Source organism: Mastigoproctus giganteus, chromosome 2, assembly GCF_048544385.1.
Source record: "Mastigoproctus giganteus isolate SK-2022 chromosome 2, ASM4854438v1, whole genome shotgun sequence".
NCBI lineage: Eukaryota > Metazoa > Arthropoda > Arachnida > Uropygi > Thelyphonidae > Mastigoproctus > Mastigoproctus giganteus.
The window spans coordinates 6892663-6909997 of NC_143576.1; the positions used below are offsets into that span (position 1 = coordinate 6892663).

At 38.2% G+C, this 17335-nt stretch overlaps 2 protein-coding genes across 2 annotated transcripts in view; both read right to left on the reverse strand.

Annotated features, from left to right (window-relative positions):
• LOC150089137 (uncharacterized) overlaps positions 1–9704 on the reverse strand; it is a 448517-nt gene extending 438813 nt beyond the window's left edge. The window contains exon 1 of the mRNA XM_090389422.1: positions 9503–9704. Coding sequence (XP_090245548.1) covers positions 9503–9589 — 87 coding nt within the window. The 5' untranslated portion in view covers positions 9590–9704. The remainder of the gene's footprint in view (positions 1–9502) is intronic.
• A 153-nt stretch (positions 9705–9857) lies between these two features.
• The window catches only part of LOC150089138 (SREBP regulating gene protein), a 117796-nt gene continuing 110318 nt past the window's right edge, over positions 9858–17335 (reverse strand). The window contains exon 6 of the mRNA XM_090389438.1: positions 9858–9948. Within this exon, the coding sequence (XP_090245564.1) occupies positions 9859–9948 (90 nt within the window). The 3' untranslated portion in view covers position 9858. The remainder of the gene's footprint in view (positions 9949–17335) is intronic.

The following is a 17335-nucleotide window of genomic DNA, read 5'->3' on the forward strand; positions in this document are numbered from 1 at the left end:
TTGTCCTCATTCATTTTACTGATGCCTCTCAGAGCCTTAAACACCTCAATCAAATCTCCTCTAAGGTGTCTAGTTTCCAAACTCTGCAACCCACATATTCGAAGTCTTTCTTCATATGGACGCCCTTTTGCCGATCTCACCAGGCGAGTTACCCTTCTTTGCACCCTTTCAAGAAGCTCGATGTCTTTCTTTAGGTGCGGTCTCCATACTTGAACACAGTATTCCAAGTGTGGTCTAACATAGGCCTTATATAATGGGATTATCATTATATAAGTAAAGAAATCCTTATATAAGTAAAGAAATCCTTGCTGTTTTTCTTAGCATCTTTTGCCAAAGATTTCTCGTAATCTGCCTTCGCCTGCCTAACCTCCTTTGTGACCTGATTACAGACTAGCTTATATCTGCCATAAGCTTCTGAGTCGCTTGATACTTTATATGAATCACGTGCATTTTTCTTCTCTGTAACGAGTCTCATTAGTTCATTTGATCTAGATGTTATGTAGAGCTGCTGGAACTAGTACAGAGAAGGGTAACAAGATTAGTGAATGGAACAAAGGGGTGCTCTTACGAAGAAAGGTTTAAGTTTTGCAAATTACAGTGCCTGGAGACTAGGCACCAGCGAGGTGATCTGATAGAGGTGTATAAAGACTTGAATGGTTTGAGCATGCTCAATTGTGTTGGGATTCCTCCTCTTGCTCAGAATAATCACCTCAGAGGGCATAAATTCAAATTGAGGAAAGACAGATGTAGGATAGACGTGCGGAAATTTGTCTTTAGCCAGCGAGTAGTTGGTTGGTGGAACAGACTTCCATCCCTTGTCATGGAAGTCGATAGCCTAAATAAATTTAAGGCTCAGCTGGACAGATATTTCGAACGAACAGAGGGGTGAAGTGGTTTTTTTTTTATTTTTTGGTTGATGCTGCATAAGCTTGCTTTCTTGCATCATTTGCCTCTACTAATGATAATGCTAACCATTTAGGCCTAAAATTTGAACAATATTTCTTAATAGGTATGAAACTTTTAGTAGCTTCCATGATTAATTCCTTGAATGCTTCCCACTTAGAATTTACTGTTGGTAACATCGTCAGTTGATCCCACTGTACAGAATTTAAAAACTGTCTGAGACCACTGTACTCACCTTTTCAGAAGCAAAAACCCTTTCCTTTACCCCTGATGGTAATTATATCTTTAAGTAAATCCCACATCAGTACACTGTGTTCACTGCCACCTAGTGGTTCCTTTATCTGCAAATTCTTAATACAAGAGTATTGCCTCTCAAACATGCTGCTGCAGAAAACAATCATCCAATAAATCCACAAAAGTCTTAGTAGTGTGTGAGTGACTAACCCACAAGTTCCAGTCAATATCTGGGAAGTTAAAATCCCCCATTATAAGACATTCTGATTTACTAGCCCACTCTATTTCTCTGTACAACTGTTCATTGTACTCATTCGAGTCATTAGGCCTATAACACACTCCTACTCTTATTTTTGCTTTCACAGTGCTTATGTCACACCAAACTGACCCAACAGTGCACTGTTCATCTATATCAATTGGATGCACTTCTTTTGATTTTATGTTTTTCTTAATTAAACATAACACCTCCTCCCTTCCTATCTTGTCTATCCTTTCTGTACACATTGTACTCCCCAAATTCCAATTCTGCATTCCTAATATCAGTGTGACACCACGTCTCTGATATCCCACCAATATCCACCTTTGATATCTTGACCAACACTTCAAATTCATCAAATTTTATTGACTATACTTCTAGCATTGGTATACATGCAAGTATACATACACCTATTCAGATTCCTAGTTACCCTAACACATCCCATATACCCACCTGTTTCACGATGACAGCCATCAGTCCCTGAAAACCCCCAGCACCCCTCACTCCAGGTCGCTACTTATTCTAACAGAAGTTGTGCAAGAATCACCTTCACCTGTGAATCCCCCCAAGTTAGCAGTTTTCTGACCCACCTAACACTGCCTCGATAGCATCAGCAAATATTCTTGCACCCTTTCTATTTAAGTGTATCCCATCCCTGTAGAAACAGTCTCTCCTGTTAACAAGCACAGACCACGCTGAAAAAAATTTTACCACTTGAGCCTTGCACATTTCCTCCAGAGCGGAACTGATTGACAAGGCTCTCATCATGTACTCCCTCCTATCGTGTCTGGGCAGAATTGCAGACACTTTCAAATTTAACCCTGACTCGCGACTTTTTTGCAACATTGACCTGTACTTGTTAAGTTAATCTGCAGATCTCCAACTCTTAATGTCATTGGTGCCGACATGTACAAGAATATCACCTTTTGTGCCCTTAAAAGATGATATATGCTTTACAACGTCATCAACTTTTGCTCCTACAGACATACCCTGGTCCTGTTCCATCTATCCTTTTTACACAATATATTCCCCGTCTCCCTGACAATAGAGTCACCAACAATAACTAGGCTTAGGAGCTCTAGACAGATGTCCTGTTTTAAATGTTTGAGGTTAAATGATCTCTTTTTGTAAACTGGGGTTCTTTTCATATTCAGATGGGATGTTGAAGGACAGTTGTTTTGAAACTGGATCATGGTCAGATTCAAATGCAATTGAGAGTGGGAGTTTGGAAGATTTGGTCGAATGTGTTGTTACCTCTGGTAGGCGATGAAATTAAAGGCTTTATACTTAAGCTTTCAAACTGTGATATTACAAATTTAGACAAATCACTAGATGGTAGAAGTAAATTAAAATCCCCACCAATAATAATGGAGTTGTTTTTTGAGATTTCAGTGAAAGCCCAGTTTACAAATTCAGAATATCTTTCCATGGTTTCCATGGAGGACTTAGGAGGTATGTAGACCGATATGATGTCCAGAAAGTTATCTGACAGTTTAGTTCTGATGTGGATTGCCTCGAAGGTAGATGAGGGGCATTTGAATTCTGACACCATCACAAATGAGTTCTTCAGGAAGATGATGGTTCCTCCACCTTTTTTTTTTTTTGTAGCTCTCAATGCCGCTGCAGCATCATAGTTGGCGACTGAGGGGATGATAAAATCTTCTTGTTCAGACGAAGTCCAGGTTTCTGTGAGTAGAATAAGATCATAGAAATTAGAGAGGGTTATGGTTTCCAGAGTAGTGATTTTATTCCAAATACTTCTGATGTTCTGCAAGAGAATTTTAACCAGTAGAGGCAGTTTATTTAGTTGGATTTCCCTTAGGTACGTTTTCCTGGATAACTGCACAATTTCCTTCTGCTTTCTATTACTGCATAATTTCCTTCTGCTTTCCACAGCAATGTTATTAGTCTTAACTGTTTTAGTTTGATATGCGTATGGATTCTGAGGAGTAATTCTTACAGGTATATTTTTACACTCAGCCTCGCCATTTGCTGTTGTCAAGCCAAGGTGCACGAGATCCCTTGGTTTATTGCTGGAGCATAATCGCCACTCAAAGTAGTGCTCGATTTAATGCTGTGGTTGCAGTTCCTTCTTTTCCCTGCTTTTTTGCCTCTGGGGCATTTAATGATACCGGACAAAATGAGTTTATTAAAAATGGCAGGATGGAGACAGTAGTACTTTTTCAGTTCTAAGAGCCAGTTCTTCAGTTAGCCAGAAGGACATTTTCGCAGAGCTGTTGTCGGTTTGTGAGCCAGAAGAATATCGACAAGCAAGATTTGTTAGCATATACATTAGATTAAGTGCTATCACATGGCATGGAGTGATTAGGCTTAGCAGTTTGGGGATGAGCATTACTTTATATTCCAAAAACTGTACTTACATTACTTCGACAGGAGTTTCAGGGACAAAGAACCTTTTTTGTTGCACACTTCAATACAATTAGAATTTTAACATAAAACCCATATCCTTGTGAAAACTGAAAGTATCAACACAACGATCCACAGCACATAAAACAGGCAACCATACCAAACTAGTGACACTTCAATACAATCAGAATTTTAACATAAAGCCCGTATCTGTGTGAAAACTGAAAGTATCAACACGACGATCCACAACACATAAAACAGGCAACCATACCAAACTAGTGCCACCACATCGACAAAATTGAGCTTATGGTATAATAACAACACAGATTTTTGAGGTGGCCTTTTGTAAGGCTTTTTAATCAGTCATAATTTAACTGGTTAAAAGACCTAGCCAGTATACAACTTATAGTAGCTCGACAGGCAAGTCAAATATAGATGTAACTTTGGTTTCCTCTTCTTTCACAAATCTTATATCAGAATGGTCAGTCATTACACACTAGACTATTAGCGATCATCGTGTGATAGTTTATTTTGTTAAGTCAACACATTGCTATGATTTTCATTCTCAATCACTTCCGGCACTGATTAGATTGTCTCTCAGAAAAATTAATTGGAACAAATTTTGAAGACTCCGTTAATCTGGATTTTCCCAATCCATCGGATTTATTTTAAAATAAAACTGCTGCTGAACTGGCAAATTACATTCAAGAATCTTTAATAAAAGCATCATACAAGTAAATAAACAAGAAGAAAACTGTAAAAAGACCTTGTTCTTGATGGTCTAAATAAGCTGTCTAATTTAAGAAGACAAGTATATGCGGCACGGAAAAGATACCAGTGCCATCGACATTGGCCTTCTGCTGAGGTTGAGAAGTTACATAACATACATTGATATTAAGATTACTTATACAGAAGCAATCATAAATAGTAAGCACACTAATTGGATGAAATTAGTTCAACCATCTGATCATAATAATCCTTGGGGACTTCTATATAACTGACAAGAGATCGGCTACATTCACTGGAAATTTTTGGGACAGTGCAGGCAAATGGGAATAAAACTTTGGATTGGTATGGAACAATTAATGTAATACTAGATAGTCTTTTTCCTATTGATGATGAAGGATTGGATACAGATTTTCATTTATCTATCCATTCAGCTAATGATAACTACTTCATCGATGAAAATTCAGAGCTATTCAGTATTGATGACATCGACTCAGTAATTAATAAAATAAAATCTTCTAAATGTTCTGGTATGGATCTTTTAGAAAATATCTTTACATCAAGATTTTACAAGATGAGACCAAGGATTTTGCTTGTACTATATAATAAGTGCTTGTGTGAGGGTTTATTTCCTATTAGTTGGAAAACAGCATTATTAAAACTTATTCCTAAGTCTGGAAAACCACGAAATGATAGGCCAATTGTTTTGTTGGCTACTATGGGGAAGATTCTGGAATGCCATATGACTTCCAGAATAATTTCCCACCTTCACAAGGCAAATTTAATTTCCTCTCAGCAATATGGATTTTGTCCTGGAAGACCCAGTGAGTAAGCGCAAGTGGATTTTGTGAGTCACATAAAAAATTCTTATAAATATGTACTTGCTATTTTCGTGGATTTCGAGTGGGCTTTCGACTCCCTTTGGTGGGAGAGCTCTCTCGCAAGGCTACGTCAAGCTAATTGCACTCAGAAGTTATATAACTTAGTATGAAGTTATTTTTCATAAAGGAAAATACTGGTGAAATCAAAATTTGTGTGTACAACGAAATGTTACTAGAGGGTGTCCTCGAGGCTCAATTTTGTGACCATTAATGTGGAATATGGTACTACAGAAATGTTCTGCATTATGTGGTTGTAGAAATTGTGTATGATTTGTATGTTTTTTTTTGCATCCAGCTTGTTTGTACTGATCTAGTTTCATCTTTTCTTTCGTTGGAAAGGTAGAGCATCCAAAGTCCATGCCTTGAGATGCTTCCAATTTTACAACTTCTGGCAGAGTATCAGAAGCAGTTGGTGGGAAGATTGTTAGTGGAATGTTGCTAGCACACTTCATTTTACATTGCTCTGTAGGTGTCTGCTGTGTAGATGAGCATATGGTTTGAGCCCAATCAGCAGTTGACATGGATGGGGGTACAATGACTGATTCTTCTCGGTTGCTGCAGCAGAAGTGAGTTTTGGCATGCTGAGCATAACTTGTTTCCTGATAGATAACCATTTTTTTCAACCTTGTATTTTTGAATCTATTCTCTTACCTTCCCAAGTTCTCGGTCTTTTCAGTAAACTAAATGCTGGCTTTTACAATTTGGGATTGCGACACTTCTGCAGCATAGTCCATTTGTTTCTGGGCTTTGGAGCAGCAGTTTGGGGAGACTGTGTCCCCCTCAACATATTGTTTGAGTGTCCAAATTTTTGACACATAGCATCTGTTTGAATTGATAAATAGGGACATATGTGGCAATTGAGGTATCTGGCTTTAACACATGCTGGTAAAGTTGATGTGGAATGGCCACGTAGGAATAATATTTCTAGTAGGAACGAGACCATCTTTTTTTTATCATTATTCATTTTCATTGAATGACTTTTTGTTCTTTTAATTTTCCTGAATTAGCTCAGCTTCAGTCACATTTTTAAGGTCCCACTCTGAAATTAATCCTTTGGAACTATTTAATGTAGCATGAGAGGTAACCTGTACATGTACTCCACCAAAAGTTGGAATTTTCAGAAGAGCCTTAGAATGCTAAGGTTATGGTTAGCTGTTTCAGTGAGTAAATCTCCAGATCAGAGTCTTTTCACCATTTTTAGTGAACTAGCCAATTTTCTAAACATTTCAGAATTACAAATGGTGAAAAAGTACTCATAGGCTTGATCAAAAGAGAGTATAATATATGTAAAAAGTAACATAGAACAGGAGCATGCTCAAGAGCACAGGTTTTGAGAACAAGAGGCAAAATGCCATCAGTACTTTGAGCTTTCTTGGTATCAAAATTGTTCAAAACTATTACGATATTCTTGTGATGGAAGACCAAAGAGATGTGTGAAAGACATGTAGAGAGATGTGACTGCCTTTATCTTTAGCTGAGGAGGCAATAGGACCATCAGATTTTATGAGAGATGGGAGTATATATGGACAAAAGTTGTGGCCATTAGTTTTGAGAAGAGACCAGAGTGCTCAACTACCATTTGGACAAAGAGCAACTTTTCTACTTTTAGCTTATTCAAAACCTAGTTTAGACTTATTAATAACTGCTTTACAACTGTTGCAAGCAGTAGGCAGATAATGAACCTGACGATGCATATTAGAAATGGATGAAGATGCATATTACAATTGAAAAGCTTTAGCACATTTATTAGAAAACCAAGGTTTACATAAAGGATAAGATTTTAAGGTGGAGTTTGGGATGAAGGATTTCATCTTTAAAAAAATAATTTCACTGAAATGATCTCAGCAAACACTGACATCAGAAGATTTAAAAACAGTAATTTAAAAAAGAAGAATAAGAATATCATAGCTCATCCCATTTTGCATTCTTATAATGGCAAACAACACGAAGCTGAGAATGTCCATGGGAGAGAGGATCCACAGGAAAAAAAGAGCATTACCAAGTAGTGATGTTTTTTTTTTTTTTTTTTGTAGTTGTTGGAGCATCAGCTTCTGTGGCCATAGTGTACCTCCCAAGGTTTTTGCAGTACTTTGATCCAAGCCCGAGGCAGGATTTGAACCCGCGACCTTTGGGTTGCTAGGCAGGCACTTTACCCACCCAGCTAGCCCAGTCGGCAGTAGTGATATGAAGTACCTAGAGGGCCATTTACCTCGACCGTGTACTTTGAAGAGTTGTGAGAAAAAGATCGAGAGTGTTGGCTGTGTGGTTAGGATTGCCTAGCATTGTGGTTAGTAAATTAATCTGTGCAAGGTCATCAGTAGTTGCAAAACCCTCAGCATCTCAAGCAGTTGAGTCCATGTGACTAGAAAACTGATGACAGCTGGAATTGTGAACATTAAATTCACCAAGGGAAAATTATCTCACTGTTTTGAAAGTTGGACTGGAGAAAGCTGAATTTCAAAGAAAGGAATTATTATTATTATTATTATATTATTTCTCCCAATTGGGGGTTCCACCTCCTGACGAGTATTGCTACCAAGTACACAAGGTGGTTGTTGTTGTGTCTGGTGTTACTGTTGGTCAAGGAACTCTGACTATCCTACAGGTGTTCAGGATTGCGACTTTCTGGAGTTCCTTATAGGTGTTCGCTGGGAGACCTATTGCTGCTAGGCTGTTATGTAGGGTCTTTGGCACCATACCTGTGATTGACACAATGAACGTTACTTGTTGCATCTCTTTGATCTCGTGTCTTAGGTTCACGTACTTCCTAATTATTATTATTAGCCATATGGTGCAAGGAGGCCTGAGGCTTTTGCTGCACCAGCCAAAAAGAAAATTTCTGAGTTATCCCGAGAGAGAGAGAGAGGAGAGAGAGAGAGAGAGAGAGAGAGAGAGAGAGAGAGAGAGAGAGAGAGAGAGAGAGAGAAAATAAGAGCCAAAAGTAGCAGGAAATCACCAAAAAAGAGAAGAATGATCATATATCCAGCTCAGAACCCTGGGTGTGCCAAGCCCATACTCACCAGATACGAGCCCCTGGGGTGGCAACAGACAAATTTGACAGAATGGGATAGAGATATTTAAAGCCAAAGAAGATCAAAAAGAGGAAATTCCAAACTACTAAGTCTCTGGCAGAGAATATCAGTAGTCTGCAGAACTCAGTTGTCCTAATTATTTATACATTGACATCGTGTAAAAGACATTATGGGAATCCTATAGTCTCAAAACTTTATTGGACATGTTGGACAAACAACTTTTGCAGTCGAGACCCACTAATTTTCATAAAATTGGACAAATGCTAACCTATTGTGATTTTGATTTTCTCTTGCAGAGGATCTGTGTTCTCATTTTGAATTTAAAATAAATGGTGTGAGTTTTAAATCAAATAAAGTGATGATATAAGCTATTAAGAAATATTATGGGGATATTAAATTTTACAATCAGAAATTTCTGATTCTAAAATTTAATATCCCTATATTTCTTAATAGCCTATACATTCTATTTATCACTTTATTTGGTTTAAAATTCACACCATTTATTTTAAATTCAAAATGCGAACACAGATCCTCTACAAGAGAAAATCAAAATTACAATAAGTTAGCATTTGTCCAATTTTAAGAAAATTAGCAGGTCTCGGCTACACAAGTTGTCTGTCCAAATTATTTGTACAGTGAATAAATTAGCCCAATTGAAATGAGCAGTGGTTGAAGCACCAGTAATTAGAATTCTGACAGAAAAAGTAAGTGGAGCTTGGCAGACTAAGTAGAAATGGACATCACAGAGATTGGAAATAGACTCTGTTTCAGTTTTCTTAAATGACATTCAGAAAGGGATATAGGGCACTGTGCAAAATTTTAATGTTGTAAAGGTCAGGAAGATGGTCTTTACTGAAAAAATGGTAAATTGCTGTTGGAATCAGATGCCTTTATAGGTAATTGAGATTGATACTGGGAAAATTCAAAGACCAACTAGACTGATACCAATGGGAATAGGGAAACACCAAGTGGGCTGTTTTTTTTTGTTTTTTTTTCTTTCTTTCTTTATTTTGGCTGGTGTAGCAAAAGCTTGGATTCCTACTTTTACCACATGGCTAATCATTGATACTAATACTTATAACAGTTTACAGAAAATATCTTACCTTTTTCCAATGGGAACTACTAACAAAGACTTGGCCCACACATCCATCATTCCACTGTTGATTTGACGAAGCACTTGAAAATGACATAGCTTAACCTCTTTCTGCTCAAATCCTTAGCATTAACAATCAATGCTCATAACATTATATGTAAATACTATATATACACTTTTGTTTAATTTGAGACATTTCAAATATTTCTATTTCTGATTATTCTTCTGCATTTATAGAGATATATATCCATGTAACAATTACTTTCAAAATATAGATAGTTGTAACCTTTTCATGGTATTATAGCAAAATTTTGAATCCTTCAAAATCTTTAAAGGCAATTATATACAAAAATTTGTTTTCCAATGTTATGATACTCCTGGATGAACTGCAGGGGCAGATTCTCCATAACAATGCTTGGCTTTGGGATCTCTGTATGAGTTCTCATGCTGTACACTCTAGTAAAGGAATATAACAAATGTTAGAAACAAAGGTCTTTTAAACACTAACAACATAAAGCAGAAAAATAAATATTTCATGAAATTTCAAAAATTAAGAACTATTACTAGGTGCATGCAGTATAAAATTTATTCTATTTAGTAAAGATCACATTAATACAATATTCTCTATTTGTTAATATTTTACAGCTCACAGTAATGAAAATATTTACATTTCATAATTGAAATTTCAGGTAAGCCAACCAAAAACAAAGTAAATCTGATTGATAATGTGTGATAAGTTATTCTGAATCACCCACTTTTATTCTGGATATCCTAATAATCCATTTAAAAAAAATCTATTTTCCTACTTCAATGTATTCTTAACTTCTGCCATTATAGCTAAACTAATGGCATCAGCAAAAATAGCTGGTGTAAAAACTTGGTTTCACTAGCAAACTCAAGAAAGCCAGCAAGCAGATGAAATTATTTTAGCTAATAATAACATAACACATATTTCTTAAGGAAAAAAGGTAGGGCACATAATGCAAAAGAGAGATAACAACACATGTTACAGCCAAGCAATCAGCTCATAAACACAGTTACACACGCAGTGTGTTCAAATCCATGTAATACCATAAAATACATTAATATTCTAACTCTGCTGACCCTACGTAGCTACTCTGGAGTATAGACAGAAAATTTATTTTTGATTCCAGGTTCCTGATGTGATGGGTAACATGTACCTATCATTTGTAACTTTTATGGTAATTCAAATAAAAATTCAGGGCTAAAAGCCTCAGACTAAGGAAAAACTCACAGACAAATAAGTCAGTGCAAAAGAATCATGTCTATACATAGTAAGTTAACCGATGTTAATTATAATGGCATCATTTCGTTACATCTCATTAGCCATTATATTATACCACCAGGTATCTACCCATTCACCAATGAAGGGTCAAATAGCCCTGAAACAGCAGTCTGGGTGGTAGTATCCACTGAGAATAAATAACAATAGTCTATTGGGGAAGAATTACTTATTTGAAGTATAACCGGAGTGGAAACTCACTGTGAAGGCATTCACAATATGAGATGTAATGAAATGATGCCATTATAATTAACTTCAGTTAACTTACTAAGTACAGATGTGATTCATTTGCACTAATTTATATGTTGGTGATGCAGATATTAAAAATAGCAAAAGTTTCTTTTTATGTAATTCATCTCATAGGTTAAATGATTATGAAATATATAAATGAAAGAATTTTAAAACTCATAAGACGTCTGTTCAACCCAAAATGCATCCTAGTCGAAGAGTACCTATTTTTTAATCCCAAATAAAACTGAAAATAATTTAAAAAATGAAATCTGGAAAGCGTTACTTCTTTGAAAATAATAATCTAGTAGCAATAAGATAAACTACATCTTTTTGAGATTTTTATTTAACTCATTTTCAACTGCTACTTATAGGACAATAGAATGGTGGTTTATTCACTATGGAGCATTCAAATGTTTTTGGATGAGCTATTCAGTTAACTGAGGTAAGGAACCTTAATCTTTAGCATTAGTAGAGGCATTTGATGCAAGAAAGCAAGCTTATGCAGCATCAGCCAAAAAAATTAAAGTAAAATAAATAAATAAAACATAACCACTTCCACTTCACCCCTCTGTTCGTTTGAAATACCTGTCCAGGCGAGCCTTAAACTTATTTAGGCTATCAACTTCCACGACAAGGGATGGAAGTCTGTTCCACCTACCAACCACCCGCTGGCTAAAGGCAAATTTCCGCACATCTATCCTACATCTATCTTTCCTCAATTTGAATTTATGCCCTCTCAGGTGATATTATTCTGAGCAAGAGGAAGAATCCCATCAGCATTGAGCATGCTCAAACCATTCAAAGCTTTGTACACCTCTATCAGATCACCTCGCTGCTGCCTAGTCTCCAGACACTGTAATTCGCAAAACTTAAACCTTTCTTCGTAAGAGCACCCCTTTGTTCCATTCACTAATCTTGTTGCCCTTCTCTGTACTCGTTCCAGCAGCTCTACATCCTTCTTGAAATGAGGTCTCCAGGCCTGTATACAGTACTCTAGGTGTGGCCTGACCATTGCCTTATACAAGGGAATAATCACCTCCTTATCCCTGCTAGAAAAATTCCTATATATCATTGACAATACACCATGAGCTACTCTTGCAGCCCGTCTGCACTGCTCAGAGAACTTCATATCTGCCTGCACAACCACCCCCAGGTCCCTTTCATTCTCTACCACTGTCAGTGTAGTACCACAGAGTTGATACATTGCTCTGGGGTTGCTGTTTCCCATATGTAGTACTTTACATTTGTCAATGTTAAACTTCATTTGCCACCTCTCAGCCCATCTTCTCAACCTTTCCAGATCCTGTTGCAGCAGCATAGTGTCAGTAGTGTCCTTGACAACCCTGCCAACCTTCGTATCGTCTGCAAACTTGGACAATAAGCTTGATATACCATCATCAATATCATTTATGAATACAGAAAACAATAAAGGACCCAATACTGAACCCTGAGGGACGCCACTAATAACATTAGTCCACGATGAGCAGTGTCCATTGATTACCACTCTCTGTCTTCTCCCCCTCAACCACCCCTTTATCCATAGCAGCAATTTGCCTCTAATGCCACACTGCTCCAATTTGTGCAGCAGTCTTCCATGTGCAACAGTATCAAAAGCCTTTCTAAGATCCAAATATATAATATCAAAGTTATTCCCTGCATCCAGTTCTTTTGTGACTGCATCATAGTATCCAATCAAATTGGTCAGGCAAGACTTCCCCTTAACAAAACCATGCTGTGTCTGAGCTTTAACTGAAGTCTTGTCTATATGATCCTGCAGTGTTTCTTTAACCAGTGCCTCCATTAATTTTCCGGGAACAGAAGTTAAACTCACAGGTCTATAATTACAAAGGGTACTAGGAAAGTTTTGCAATACAGCTTTGTTTATTTGATTTTTTCAAAGTAATTTCCTCTACATTCAATACACCTCTCCATCCTCCGAAACCAATCTTTAAACCAGTTCTGCCAAGTTTCACTAGGGAGTAAAGCACACTCGTTGTCCCAAGCCCGTAGAAGGTCCTCATCACTGGAAAACCGCCTCACTTTTAGCTTCATTTTCACATGCGGGAACAGTGCAAAGTCGCAGGGAGCAAGGTCTGGACTGTAGGGAGGGTGTTCGAGAAGTTTCAGTCCTGTCGTGGTCAAATATTCGGTGCAGGCTTTGGCGCGGTGAGCTGCAGCATTATCGTGATGGAGGTACCAGGTGTCCATTCTTGACTTTGGCCGCAGGTTCTTCATAGATCCAATGACTTTAGGCAGGCATTGTTCAGTATACCACTTAGCTGTGACTGTCTTCTGCGTGTCCAAAATGACACGTTCCACAATTCCACTCGATTTGAAAAATACAGCTATCATTTTCTTCTTTACAGATCGGGATTTTCTGACAATTACGGGTGTGTCGTCATCATCAAAGACCCAAACTTTGTTTTGAGCCTTGGTCAGCAGATCGTAATAGTACAGCCAAGTCTCGTCACCTGTCACGATGTTGTTCACATACCGAGATTGTCCCTTATCAAACTTTTTTAACATCTCCCGGCACCAAGTCACACGTCGTGTCATCTGCTCTTCAGTCAGTTGATGCGGCACCCAGAGAGAACAAAGTTTCTTCACGTGCAAATGATCTTGCAGAATCGAACGAATTTCTGGTGCATTTAGGCCCAAAGTATCCTCTATCTGTTGGTAGGTCACTCGCCTGTTTTCGTCAAGCATTTTCCTCACAGCAGTAACGTTTTCCTCCGTAACTGACGTTCGTGGCCTTCCCGGCCTCTCAGAATCCTCCAGAGTGAAATTTCCCCTTTGGAATTCTCTATACCACCTGAATATCGTTGTACGATGTGGACAATCATCATCTAGTGCAAGAGTCATTTCTTCTAAGCACTGGTCTATGGTTAAACCACGCATGAAATTATACCGCAAAACTGGCCTTATCTCATTTCGTGACCACGATGCCATCGCAAGCACTTTACACTCTCACTACTAATGAATAACTGAGCCCATCGACTTGGCACGGCGGCTACTATGCACGTATGAACATGTCTCAACATGCAGCAACAAGCAGCTTCCTGTGATTCATTGTTGCGTCATATTGCAAAACTTTCCTAGTACCCTTTGTACTTGTGTCATTGGGGTCACATTTGCACATCTCCAGTCCATGGGTACCTCCCCTGAGTCCAAGGAAGCTCTCATAATTATGGCTAAGGGTTTGCTTACTTCCTTGCTGCCTCCTTTAATATAACTGGATAGATACGATCCACACCAGGTGCCTTTCTTGTGTTTATCTTCAACAATTTCTCCTCCACTTTACTCTCAGTTATTACAAGATTCTCTAGCTTACTGCTAGAGTTGAATACACCTCTGGCATTCCCCTCGCTGAATAACTCCTCATGTGTGAATGTCGATGCAAAATATTCATTTAGTCTGTTAGCTACCAGAGCAGGATCATCAACAGTTGACCCATCGATATCAAGTGGACCAATCTGATTCATTCCCTTCCTTCTAGAGTTTACATAAGTAAAGAACTCTTTGCTGTTTTTCTTCGCATCCTTTGCCAAGGATTTCTCATAATCTTCCTTCGCCTGCCTAACCTCCTTTGTAACTTGGTTACAGATCAACTTGTATCTATCATAGGCTTCTGTGTCACGTGTTAATTTGTATGTATCCCATGCATTTTTCTTCTCTGCCATATGCCTCATTAGTTCATCTGACATCCATTTAGGCCTAAACCTTGAACAATATTTCTTAGTTGGTATGTAAAGCCTAGTAGCTTCCAAGATAAGTTCTTTGAATGCTTCCCATTTTGAATTTGCTGTTGGTAACATCATCAGTTTATCCCACTATATAGAATTTCAATACTGTCTCAGTCCACCGTAGTCGCCTTTACGAAAGCAATACCCCTTCCCTTTACCCCTAATGGTAGTTACCTCTTTGAGTAAATCCCACTTCAGAACACTGTGATCACTGCCACCTAGTGGTTCATTTATCTGCAGATTCTTAATGCATGAATAATCACTACTGATAATCAAATCAAGAGTATTACTCCCTCTAGTTGCCTCCCGAACATGCTGATGTAGAAAACAATCATCCAATAAATCCACAAAAGCCTTGCTAGTGTGTGAGTGACCAGCCCCCAAATTCCAGTCAATATCTGGGAAATTAAAATCCCCCATAATAAGACTCTCTGATTTACTGGCCCACTCTATTTCTCTGTACAGTTTCTTATTACACTCATCAGAGTCATTAGGCCTATAGCACACTCCTACTCTCAATTTTGATCTCCCAATGCTTATGTCACACCAAACTGACTCGACACTGCACTGTCCAGCGATGTCGACTGGCTTCACTTCCTTGGATTTTATGTGTTTCTTAACTAATAGCATAACCCCTCCTCCCTTCCTATCCTGTCTATCCTTTCTGTAGACATTGTACTCCCCAAATTCCAGTTCTGCATTCCTTATATCTGTGTGACACCACGTCTCTGAAATCCCAACAATATCTGCCTTTGATGTTTTGAGCAATACCTCAAATTCATCAAATTTATTTACTAGACTCCTAGAATTGGTGTACACGCAAGTATACATGCACCTGCTCTTCCTCTTAGCCACCCTAACACAACCCATGTGTTTACTTGTACCCCAATGATTCCCAGCAGTCTCTGAAATATCCTGCATCTTATTTTCCAGGCTGCTGCTCATTCCAATAGAAGCAGTGCAAGAATCACTTTCTCCTCTGCCAGTGGCTACTGTTAATCTATTAGTCCTTGTATCCCCCAATCTAGCAGTTTTCCGACCCTCCTAACACTGCCTCGATAGCATCAGCAAACATTCTTGCACCCTTTCTATTTAAGTGTATCCCATCCTTGTAGAAGCAGTCTCTCCTGTTAACAAGTACAGACCAGGCTGAAAAAAATTCTACCTCTTGAGCCCTGCACAATCTTTCCAGGGCCGAATTGATCGACAGGGCTCTCATCATATACTCCCTCCTATCGTGTCTGGGCAGAATTGCAGACACTTTCAAATTCAACCCTAATTCACTGCTTTTTTTCATCAGTGACCTGTACTTGTTAAGTAATTCCGCCGGTCTCCGACTCTTAATATCATTAGTGCCAACGTGTACAACTATATCACCTTTTGTGCCCTTAAAAGATGATATCCGCTCTACAACGTCATCAACCTTTGCCCCTGGCAGACATACCCTGGTCCTGTTCCACCTATCCTTTTTACAAAGCATGTTTCCCGTTTCCCTGACAATAGAGTCACCAACAACTACTAGTTCCTTTGGGACCAGCGCATTCTGCCTTGGGGGCTGCCGCTGTGTTGCGCGATGACCAAGTGCAAGCTCTGGCATTGGTGTGGGCTGCTGAGAGCTTGATGGGCCCCTCACTTGTAATCCTTCGAGGGCATCCACCCTGTCCTTCAAGGTCTCATATAGGCCCATAACAATGCTGAGTTGACGCCTGATTTCAGTATCATGTGCCATACCTGACTGCTCCGCAAACATCAAGCAAATATTGCATCTTAAAAGGCTGTGATTCAGAGGGCAACTGCCCCCCTCAGTTCTCCTCTGAGCCACAGCATTCCCATTAGCTTGAGCCTTTTGCTTTGCTGCTCATGATTTCGATTTACTTTCAATAAAAATTTCAATTTCAGTACAAAATTAAATCCTAAACTTGTATCTCAACACAGTTATAACGCTATATTTATGTTTCAGTAACGAGTGTTATCTACGAAATCTACGAGTGTTATCCACGAAATCTACGAGTGTTATCTACAAAATATTTGTTTCAGTAACGAGTGTTATCTACGAAATATTTATGTTTCAGTAACGAGTGTTATCTACGAAATCTACGAGTGTTATCTACGAAATATTTGTTTCAGTAACGAGTGTTATCTACGAAATCCCTTTATATAACTTCCGTATCAAGTTATGTATTAATTATTTATTTTTACTAATTATTTATATTACGTAACCTAAGTGGTTATATGTATAGTTAAAAGTACAATTTATTTGCCAATGAAGTTCGACAAGATTAATAGATTTTGCTGATTAATCGCGTAGCAATGGCGGCTATTTACGATCGGTAAACACGTGGATTTGATACCCTTTCCGATACTAAGTAATACCTACAAAATCTCTATCTAAGTTACTTTAAACTTAAGTACCGTAAATAGGAATATAAAGCTACAATAGAAAATAAGTTAATATGTCAATTTAAACTAATAAAGCAGAAAAAACTTCTCTGTTCCAAGAGCGGCAGAAAGGCATGACCGCACAGGCAACCCTCGTCCTCAGACTCTAAAAAATACATAAATTAAA